We start from the raw sequence: 11,841 nt of genomic DNA, 5'->3' as shown, positions 1-11,841 counted from the left end.
ATATATATATATATATATATATATATATATATATATATATATATATAGCTTCATAGAGTTATTACTGCAGGGGTACGGTGGCTTAGTGGTTGGCACTGTTGCCTTGGTTTGAATCCTCTGCCCTGTGTGCACGGAGTTTGCATGTTTTCCTCATGCTTTGGAGGCTTCCTCCAGATAGGTTTCCTCCCCAGTCCAAAGACATATGTTGTAGGCTGACTGGCATTTCCAAATTGTCTGTGTGAGTGTGTGTTTGATTGTGCCCTGCAATGGGTTGGCACCCCGTCCAGGGTCTGCCCCAAGTCCCCTGGGATAGGCTCCAGGCTACCCCGTCACCCTGTGTAGAATAAGTGGTACAGAAGGTGAATGGAGTTATTATTACATCTAGTGGTCAGAAATTGGAGCTGCAGCAAGAGCTAACTGAGGCCCGTCGGGGAAGGAATCATGATGCCCCATGCTTGCTCTACATTTTCAGTGGAGGAGCAGTGCACAGAGAGTTAATGTCAGGGTTTCGCAGATTGCAGGCTTTATACCAAATTGGGCTAGCTTAAAATGTGATGTCAAGACCTAGCAAATAATTAGAATTAAATCTAATAAATTTCTACAAACAAAGGCAAAGTGTAAGTGCAGGCAGTGTGTCTTATGACATACAGAATCATTTCTATTTACAAGATTATATTTCAAAGGTTGTGAGAAGGAAATTGGATAATGTATATACATTAGAAATGCATGTGCACCAAGGTGACCTTGTTTTCTCCACAAAGGCTGAGAAAAAGAAGAAAATTGTGTCTCCCTTTTTCAGTGATTTTTTTTTGGGGTTAGAATATTTTTTAGTTCGTTTCAGTTAGGTACTTTTATAACCACTCGAACAAGCTGCTAGACTGTGTGCTGGATGACTATGTTGTCGAGGTTATATCATTATTAGTGTCATCCTTCCCCACCAAATCTATGGTCTGGCTATAATGTTAGCCATCAATCCCAGAGCAGGAAGGAAGGTATTCTATATGATGTGAATTCCTATAAGTGCCAACACAAATATTTATCACAAGACTGACGTCAAATACAGTTGTGAAAGGTTGACTGTGTTTGGGCCTCTGGGAGGTTGTGACGCTTATCATGCTAATTACATAAAACAGATACCAAATAAAGAAGAAGTCGCTGAAGAAGTCACAATCATGGGACACTCTCTCCCTAAGCCTGGTCAAAATGTGGAAGTATAGTTAGCAAAGAAAGATATAATGAATGCACCTTGATAGTTTTAAGTATCATGAACTGCAATCAGAATTATAGTTAGCGAACAGATAGATGAGACCTAGTCAGCTCGATGCAGAAATGTCCATTTGCTACTGGATGGCCATTATAAAGTGCAGTTAGCATTGGCACAGCAGGAACACAAGATATTTTTTGTGCAGCGTCCTGTCTTGCATGGTTTATAACGTCTCCTGTGTGGCCTGCTGTTCCTCTGCCACATTTGTGTAAATAAACCCACTTTATTATGGTTACCTGATTGGCCTCTAAGCTCCAAATCGTGTGTGCCTACTGCAAATAAAATGGCTGCCAGAAATAGGCATTGCAGACATGCTGTGTGGGTGCTACAGTTGATTCCTGGAGGGTGAAATTGCTTACTGTGTGTGTGTGTATGTGTGTGTGTGTGTTCTACTTTGGTGTGTCTATATACTTGGGTTGTGTGATGGATATTTGTCTCTTAAGGTACAGATTCTTACAGGCAGATGAGCAACAGATGTTCTCTGTTTTGTGTTAGAATTCAGAAAGAAAACCACCCGGTGTAAGTTTTGTATTTTGGTTTACATGGCTATGTTCTCAGAAGTGTAAAAAGCTTTAAAAAGCTGTTGGATCATTTAAAGAGAATCCTAGGGGGCTGTATCTGCCAGCTATTTTTCTGTGAGAGTGGTAATTCTGGCTCTAGCTTATGAAGCAAATCAAGAATCCCAGAGCATGGAATATTTTCACTAAAGCTTCCCAGACAGACTTAAAGTGTCTAAAATTCATGAACTGTCACGAACTGAACACAGAAACCACAAGTCTGGGATTTTAACATTTGGGATTCTGCCATTTGTAACAGTAAGATGATTACTGTGACTGAACCAGGATGGTGATGTTATGTCACCGCTATTTTTAGTATGTCACCCTGATTTCTCTCAGAAGAATCTGAATTAAAATAGTGGATCTCAGTAAAGTGGCAGTTTCCAAAATAGACTGCTATGATTTCTATGCACAGCTTCATGTGGACTAACTTGGGGACTAAAACCTAAGAGTAATGTATGCGAGAACTAGTAGTATCAATCTGCACCTGCACCTTTTCCCACATGGCGTGAATAAGTCATTGGAACCATTTTCCACTCTTCCTTCCAAAGAGACAGGCATACATTTTCAGCGATTAGCGAGACACTGAATAGAAAAACTCAGCCAAATCCTTCAAGCTGTGGAGAGACTAATTGGATGTTTATTATGGCAGGTTTTAACAAAACCCATAATAATTGGTGTATATTTGAATTTTCACTTATTCATGCATCTTCAGTAAGCATTTTATCCTAGCTGGGGTGGATCCGGAGTCCTGGGAACACTGGGTGACCATGCACACACACACACACACACACACACACACATGCACAAATTCACACACTCATTTACAACTACTGCCAATTTACAGTAGCCAATAGCCATGTTTTTGGAAGGTGGGAGGAAACTGGAGAACTCAGAAGAACCCTACGTGGACACTGTAAAAAATGATTTTGGGGACCGATAAATATAATACACATGAATTGAGTAACATTTAAATAATATAACTGAGTTATCTGTAGTTAACTACAGTCTATGATTTTTGGATAAAATCCACACCAGATACCTAATATTATTCAGTAAAAAACACACTTCAGAAAAGCGATTACTGATTTGAGTGTGTTTAGAGTGAAATTAGTATTAAACCTTTATCAGTTTAATAAGCCTAAGATGGTCTGATTTCAGAACAAGTGTTCAGTTTCAGAATGTTTTCACTTCTGAATCAGTGTAAACACGATGACCTGTAGGAACCATTTTCAAGCCCAGTAAACTTTCTACACCAGTGTTTTTATCACACACAATTTGTAAACACTTGAGAGTCATGGCTCTAAGAGTGTTTATTTTGTCCACAGTTGGATTTCCACAACACAGACACCAACAAGAGACCTGTGCTGGAAACTTACCAGTTTAATGTCCTTAACTCCATTGTTGTGGAGTTGTGTGTTCTGCCGTGAAGCAGTTTGAGAATTTGAATAAAATATTGACATGATTAAATGAATAACTGTGTAAGTAATTAAAATAGCATTAATAGAATTTGATTTTAATTTATGGTCCATAAAATCTGCAATAATCAATAATGAAATAATTATGCATAATACTGACAATTTGGAATTTATATTATTAAAATTTTAAAACTACCTTTGCAATAAGTAAAGGGGTAAAATGTATTGATGAACTAAAATAATGAGGTTAAGTTTTACCACATGGGCATTGCAAATATTATTTATTAAAATAGGATAAACCTTACTGAGTAAAACATGAACACCTTTTTTGCACAAAAAAGTGGCTGCACATTGCTGCCTCAGTTTTTTTTTTTTTGCATGAATTCTTTATGCAGTGTATTTTGTCAGTGTATTTGAATTTCTTATTTGAGAAAAATATTTTCGCTTCTCAGTCCCATGGCCTTCTAGAATATTCTGTAAAGCTTTGAGTCTTGCACTCTTGCATTTAAGTGAGTTTCTGAGCAGAGCAGGTTATTGGACTGTTTCAGAATCTCCGCTCAGGAAGACTGCTGGAAGAAATTGACTACTAAGACATTTATCTTTTGCCAGAGGCATCTGTCAGGCATAGCTCATCAATTTATGCTTGTGTGAGTGAGTGCTTCATTGTCCCTACTTATGACATGCCTGCAGACCCCTAACCCCCCCTCCAATCCCCCCATGGGAGAATAATGGAATAGAGAAAAAAATCAGGAAACTGTTGCAGACAGTCCTGTCCAATCCAGACGAAAGCATGCATTCACAATGGAATAGAGAACTGCATAATGATTAATACATTAATTCCTCCGAGGATCTGATTGTCAAGATTGCCTCTTCAGTCTACCCAAATATATAGACAGATACATTTCTGTTGACATTCTGCCTTGGAGTCCTTGGAGCCCTCACTGTCTACTTTTAATGTGTGGCTTATAGGGTGAATAATGTGATATTCAAAAAAGCAGATTAATTTCACCCCAGACACGAGGCAGACACATTATATTATTGTAACACGCAGGCGGAGAGACATTCTGTATATTTCATGACAAGTTACACTATAGTTATAATATAACTGCATTTCTTTGTTGAGGTAACATTTTGTGCACATTGTACAATTGTGTTTATGTCAAATGGTGTACTCTTTTTGATTCTGAAAAAAAATCTGTCCCTAAAAGGATGCACAGCCACACTGAGAGTCAAATGATATAAATCAAACAGCAGGATTGAGCGGGATTGATAGAGCATGACAGCATAAATATTTTGCAGAAGGTTATTCCGTTGAATTGTGATATTCATTTGAACACTGTGTTTAAAATTCCTGTTCAGTGAAACACAATTTACTGCCACGTTTGCTTTGGCCAGCCTCGCCTACAGACCGTCTGTTTCATCTGGAATCATTATTGTCTGAGATTAATTTAAAAGCGAAATGCTTGCCCTTCTGAACAGAGAAGATTCTTTAGAAGGCACTAAATCCACGTGAATTGCAAGGACAGCTGTGTGCAGTGGTTGAGCATTACAGACCCACTCTATAAAGGTCAGTGCTCCCATTGAAGCTGGATCTATATGGACAGGTCTAGGGAGGGAATTCATACTCACCAATAAGCGGCAAAATAAATAAATAAAATAAAAAATCGTGCTTGAAAGAACTCCAAGGTTCATCCAAGAGAAGTGGTATTGTGGACACACACATGGAAATCTCAGAGTGAAAAACAGCATGGATGATGGACACACATGGCAAAAAGGAACACATTACTGTCTAAAATGATGATGATGATGATGATGATGATGATGATTACAGCAATGGGTCAACTGTTATTTTTATCCACCCTTTTCCCTCTACTTAAAGGAGGATTCATTTTATTTAGGAATATATGGTAATAATCTGAGCTTGTGAAGCTTGTTGCTGCCACCATTCATATATCCATATATATTTTTATACACTTTTAAAAAAAAAATCCTTTCATATATTTATTATATATTTTCTTATTTTATGTCGGGAACAGTTGTATAAAGCATTTCACTGCAAGTCGTACTGTGTTTGGTTATGCATGTAACATGTAAATGCAAAATTTGAATTTGTTTATGTAATGAAAATGACCAGAAATGCCATAAACATTTATAGCCTTAAACTTTACCTTTTCATGTGACCTTACGCATGAGAATTTTTGTCAACTGTCAATCTGGAGAGCTTTTTGAGTACGCCACTTACATCACTCTTCTCTCCTGTGAAACTTGTCCAAATTTGATTGAGAAATGTGATGTGGTTGGATTTTACTTAACTTTTGTACTTTTCTTAATACAAATGTATTGACTTGTTGCCATTACACATTTGCAGGACCATCTTGCTAATAAAAAAAAATCTCCTAAAATTAACAGATAGACTAACACTTGAGACTTCAGGAGTTAATTTCGGGGGTGGCGCAGGAGTACAGAGCTCCCACATGTTAAAATAGCAGATTCAGTACTATAATTTGATGGAAATACAATAATATGATAAATCTAATACAATATTCATGAAATGGAGTCATTGACTTTATTTAACCTTGCTACACAAATTAGCCAATGAGGTATCAATATTTAAGTAGCCTATAAATTATTGCAGTTGTGTGTGTTTTAATCCAGAATTAATTCCAAATCATTCTGCTGCGTCTTATAATTTCTGCCTCATGTTGTTCGGGGGGTCGTGGGGGATGGGGGGCTACGCTGACTTAGTGGTTAGCACTGTTGCCAACCCTGGAGGTCCGAACCCTGCCTCTGCCCCCGTATGTGTGGAGCTTGCATTTTCTCCACGTGCTTCAGGGGTTTCCTCCAGGTACGCTGGTTTCCTCCTTCAGTCCGAAGACTTGCGTTGTATGTTGATTGGAATTTCCAAATTGTCCATAGTGTGTGAATGGGTGTGTGTGTGTGTGTGTGTGCGATTGTGCCCTGCGATGGGCTGGCACCCCATCCAGGGTTTTCCCCCGCATTGTGCCCCGAGTCCCCTGGGATAAGCTCCAGGCTCCCTGCGACTCTGTGCAGGAAAAGCGGGACAGAAAAATGGATGGATGTTTAAGGGAGTTTTTCTTTGCCACTGTCCTCTGATTTCCTCAATAGGGATATAAAATATAAATCTACAGCCAGATCTCTGCAAAGCTGCTTTGTGACAATGTTTTTTTTTTTTTTTTTTACCCCTGAATCTAAACGCGAGGGTGCTGTGACATCTAGATACTTTATCACACTAATTATCTCAACAAAACAAACAAACTAAAAGAAACAGCAGAGCTTGAACACCTTTTCTCTTTGAGAGCTTTTTCTTCCCCACAGTTTAACCTTGCAGTTGTGGACTAAAGAACTGAAACCTTGAGGCACCAAAGCCTGAGGTATCTGAATTCTTTACCTTCAGATTAGTCACTGGCATCAACATGGCGGCTGACACACCACGCATCCAAGGCTACGCGAATAAAGAATCAGGAGTGACGCGAGCTTGAACTGCATGTAAGCGCTCGCGTTCGAACGCACGCGACGCCCCTACTGCCGTCCTCTGATTGGTCGCTGAGCTGTCAGCTCGCGCTCTGGCCAGCCTATGAAAATGCCACACAAGTGAGCACTGGCAGAGTTGAAACGGCGCCGTGGAAGATGCTGCGCTCGCGCGCTGAAGTTCCTTTGCTGGCTGCGCGCGCGCGAGCGGAATAACTGACGCCCAACGGTTTTCTGAGGTGTTTTTATTATTATTATTATTTATTTATTTATTTTTGAGAGAGAAAAGTCGACGAGAAAACTTTTTTGGTTGTTATTTTCTCGACGTGTTTAAAAAAACAAACAAACTAATAGTGAAAAACAACTCCTCGCCGGTCATGGATGCTTTAAGATTTGTGATGTTTGTTTCAAGTCTGAGCTTCTTTCTCTCTACCGTAAGTTTTTCTGCTGTTCAGCTTCTCATGCTTGTGTTTGTAATATTTTTACCTTTCTAAAACATTTTAGTCAAGTGTTAAATACTGGCGTATATATTTATGTTTATATATTTAAATATATTTATATAAAAAGCCCAATTGTAGCCTGCTTATTATGACAGTCAGCTTGTATTTCCACAGAATGGGTGTTGTATAACAAACCTTAGCAATGTTAAATTAGCTAATGGGCTAATAACTGAATCATTTGGCCATTTGGCAAGTTTGTAATTTGTATTTAGTCCTGGATGAACAGGGTCCAGTTATTGGCACAGCCTGGCAACTGCCACTCATGAAATAAATCCTTCCTCCCTGTTTAACCCCCTACACTGACTTCAGGTCACATATCTGAGTTGCCTGTATGAATTATTGGATTAAATCATTGTAGCATTGGAGTTTTTTTTGTCCAGATGCTTTATTAAGAGCTATAGAACAGCTCTGAAGACTTTACACTTGTGCTATTCATTTTAATGAATCATGAAACCAGTAGAATAAGATCATGACACCCCCTTTAACGTGTCCTTGCCCTCCGTGTCTAAACATCTGTACACACACTCTGTGTGTGACACTATTTCAACTTTTAAACCCAATGATTACATGTATTAAGAGAGACCTAAACATATTTAATACAAAAAAGCACAAGATTTATTATGGCATTCATTTTGTATATCAACAGAATTTATCGTGTTTGTCCATATAGGTTATATAAAGCTCTTATGACTTAATAACAAAGGCACTTCTGCTTCATAATTTACAGTTTAGACTAAATACTAGTGAACTGTAATGTACAGAGGTGTGTCTGCACAATATATCGTTTGTTTCTCATCTCCGTATCTCCATATTGCACATTTAAAACACTGATATATTGCAGAATATATGCAAATGGTCTGTCTAATGAGTCCCTAAATGTATTATTGTGATACAGTCACCACCTACAGGGGATTGTTATCAGGAAATCAGGAGCTGTTGATGATTTATAGAGTTACAGAGCAGCAAAAAAAGGCACAGTAACTGCCCATCGAAGTGCAATTTGTTCTCAACCAATTATGCTGTTAGAAGTGATAAATCAAAAGTGATTCTGCAGAAGCCAGTCTGAAACTGTTTAAATCATTCTGACAGACAGTGTTAAGGTTTACAGTGACAGTTTGTCCAAAACATTTTGCCTTTTTTTTTTTTTTCATTCTCAAAGATCTCAAAGATCTCAGACATTTAAAATACAGATGGGCTGCAGTATTTTTGGAAGCTGGTTGTTATCTTGGGCAGATGTCTCTTTGCCGAGGAAAGGATAGGATCTTGACATTCAGAACATTTCCTGCCAGAGATTTCAATCTCAGATGGGAGAATGCTGTGAATTCTGATCATTTAAAAACATGCATGCTGGTTTGGTAATGAAGCTGTTTTGAGCAGAACAGTATTAATTTAGAGCTGAATGAAGCTTGGCTAATCTGGCAGTGTTTCCTCACACACTACAGGTCGTAGTTATTTTCCTTACTAAAACCGCAACCATTTTATTTTGGGACCGTGTGTATTTCCCACAGTGCACGGTGAACACAGATGTGTAGAGAGGTATCTCATACACTAACTCCTAATTAGCCACTGAAAAGGCTACAGAATGCAAAATGATGAAGTTCTTATTGAAACATGGCCCACTGCCTCAATCCATTCGACCTACACAAACATGAATCTGCCTGTAGTACATTACCAAACAACATGTTTACACTGAATCTGTATTGGACATGTAGGCTGTCTATCTGCTGTGTGTGACGTGTCTAAAACGGTGCTCATCTGGGGCGAACTGGCCTTTAATATAACGATTGACACCATCAACCAGTGTAATGACCTACCAAAATGCTGAAACAAGACGTTAAGAGACACCAAAGCCAACTCTGAGAACATGTATGTAAGGATAAGGATAAGCCTGTATGACTGCTTTTTTACTGCACCAATTTTTTGTCATAATTATAAAATGAAAATAAATGTGGCACCCAGTCTCACAACCACAATGAAATTAGACAATAAATGCACTCTTAATGATATTAAAAAAAAAACAACAACAACAACATAGTAGCTAGTTTTTAGCCCTTTAGGGCTCAGAAAAATGCAGTGTTCTCCTAACTAAATAATTTAATACTTGCATTGTCCCTATACGAAATTTAATGTCATCCACTTTAAAAGTATAAAGAGGTAATGGCCATCATATTGTGACTTTTCAGTGTTGGCTGTTGTTTTTCTCTTAGGAAGTCTGGTGATTATTCAACAATCGTTTTTGGGAATGAAAAGAGCAACTGATTAGACAATTAACCTAAGCCCTTAGACAGATGCGCCATTTTATATAGTCAGGCAGCTTCTAAATAAAATATTCCAGTAGTATAATTGTGTGTGAGCTCTGAGTACTCTTTGTTTGTCTGAGTTTCTACCTAGAGAGGATGAGTTACTTTAAATTGCCTGTAGATGTGCGTGATTGTGCAGATGTTTTGGCCTCCTGCTCAGGGTGCATCTCCTCCTCTCGCATGCAGTGCTTTGGGAATAGGCTTAGAATACTGCTGTCTGTGTTTATAAGACCTCACACATACACACTTAACTTCTGTACACAGTATCTCGACGAATATTAGAAATAACAAAGTAGCTACCGCTACTGTTTTGCGACATGTTTTGCTGAAATCCGAAAGGTATTACTTGAAAGAAATGTCATAAGTCATTGCCAGGCTGTTACACTCTGAATGAAAGATAGTTTGCGTGATAGAGTGCGTTACTTCCTAATACGTGTTTCTCTCCGGAGCGCGTGTACAGTATATAACCCATTAGGGCTGGTAGCTGAGTGGTTAAGCTTCTCTGCTAGTGATCAGAAGGTTGTTAAGATGTAGAGCTGTGTGATATAAAATGTTTAGGATTTTAAAACCATGCCTTCATAACAAGTAATGGACAATAATTAACAGTAGTCTGTTTTACAAATGCACGTTTCAGAGTCAGAATGTGCTCTGGTGAATGCTTGCACACTAAATTAAACACATTATAAAATATTTATGAATTAAATAGCAGCACTCAGTTAAATCAGCAGCAGCAGAAGAAACAATTTCTCATATTTTTAATAACAGTAATAGAGCAGACTTTACTTACTTAGGCATTGTAAACCCTACCATGCATAATTACAATCATTTCTGTTTGGCAACTCTTTCTCTGATTAAGAGAGAGAGATAGAGAGAGAGAGAGAGAGAGAGAGAGAGCGAGAGAGAGAGTGCGTTAGTTGAACATTACGAATAAAACTACACTAAAACGATTGACAACATTAAATAGTTACATCAATAAAATAAATAAGGTGTCAGTATGAGTGAAGCTTTCCATCACTCAGGTCTGTTCAAGTCCCCCGACTGCCAGAGTGCCACTGCTGGGCCTTTGAGAAAAACCCTTAACCCTCATCTGCCAAGGATTTAGATTTTTGTTTTGTGTGAACTTTAAAAGCTTTCGCTTCAAACGTGTTAGTGTGTAGCAGATCCTCATGCATTAAACGAAGCGTGTGCCGGTCGTTACCCTACAAAACCAGTGCTGGTGTTCTTCAGGTCCTTGAACTTGGCTCCATCTTAACTAGGACAGTAAGGAAACATAAATACCATTTATTTTTTTTACACGAGGAGGAATCACACTGGGAATTCAGTCACACCCTCAGGTGTAAAAACGTCTGGTGGAGATCTTGGACTGCTTTCACTGCTCACAGAAATGAGGTTCAGAAATAAAGATGTGGCTCTCTGGAATTCATTACAAAGCTCATAAAACTGCATTTGCTTATTCAGCATTTTAAAATAGCTCTAGGTAATAATAAATATAATAAATATTTGCATGTCTACAGCAGTTAGGACTAATAAATGAATACATTATGAAAATAATCTTCTAAATTTCACAATGCTTCTTACTATCCTTCTCTCTTCTCCTTTATTATTATCTGCTTATTCTGTTCTATGTATGTTACAATATTACATTTTCTTACCACAATAATACCCCTAATGTTTTTCACAGCTATCACAATAATGTGTTTAATTTGTTTTTGCACTGTGGTGTGGTAAACAGAATTTCCTTCTTATTGACGGGTGATATTCTTCTTGTGGCTATTTCTCCAAAATAAGAAACCCTAGAAAATCTGTGTCCAATGATTTATGAATTGTCACTGAAACACAAATAGTGCCTAAAGTTTCTGGAATCTTGAAATCTAATAAGTCACAAATGCAGCACATTGCGGGTGATGATTCGAAGCGTGATCATATGAACCACAATAATTGTACTGCGTGTTGAATGTTGTGACATAACATACTCTATATTTTTTATTCCTGCTTCCTCCTTCCTCATTGTTACACTACTGGACCATTGTTGGGACCAAGGTGATGGGAGAAAGCAGTTATGTAACATCGCAGTTATAATATTTTAGTTTTTAGTTGTATAAACTGCTGCTGATATAAAATGCAGCTCTCAATGCAGAGAATTATCCTCCTATATCCCTTGATTTTCCAGATGTGAGTATGTGAGGAGCTGAGCTAAATTTTAATGTGGGATGTCCGTCGGTCTTTGAGCCTGACTTGCTTCTAAATTAGTGTTTGCTCCCTGATCGCATTCAGTGATTTCTAATTGGGGAAACGTGTTAATGACCAGGAACA

The 11,841-nt window shown here is 38.2% G+C and overlaps 1 protein-coding gene and 1 long non-coding RNA gene across 3 annotated transcripts in view; one reads left to right on the top strand and one right to left on the bottom strand.

Annotated features, from left to right (window-relative positions):
- Positions 1-5,782: 5,782 nt before the first annotated feature.
- Positions 5,783-6,778, bottom strand: LOC128317216 (uncharacterized). Its single transcript, XR_008300765.1, has 2 exons — positions 6,649-6,778; positions 5,783-6,282 (listed from the first exon to the last, which is right to left on the bottom strand). It is a non-coding gene; the product is annotated as an uncharacterized LOC128317216 (long non-coding RNA).
- An 87-nt stretch (positions 6,779-6,865) lies between these two features.
- The window catches only part of vipr1b (vasoactive intestinal peptide receptor 1b), a 53,027-nt gene continuing 48,051 nt past the window's right edge, over positions 6,866-11,841 (top strand). The window contains exon 1 of one of the 2 annotated variants that reach the window (XM_034298305.2): positions 6,866-6,967. Coding sequence is in view for 1 of the 2 variants with exons in the window: in XM_026938244.3 (XP_026794045.1) it covers positions 7,106-7,162 (57 nt within the window). In the remaining variant the exon portion in view is untranslated. Of the gene's footprint in view, positions 7,163-11,841 lie in introns of both variants that reach the window. The other variant, XM_026938244.3, reaches the window with a different exon arrangement.

This window comes from Pangasianodon hypophthalmus, chromosome 22 (genome assembly GCF_027358585.1).
Source record: "Pangasianodon hypophthalmus isolate fPanHyp1 chromosome 22, fPanHyp1.pri, whole genome shotgun sequence".
Classification (NCBI taxonomy): Eukaryota; Metazoa; Chordata; class Actinopteri; order Siluriformes; family Pangasiidae; genus Pangasianodon; species Pangasianodon hypophthalmus.
This window is presented reverse-complemented; position numbering and strand designations above follow the sequence as displayed.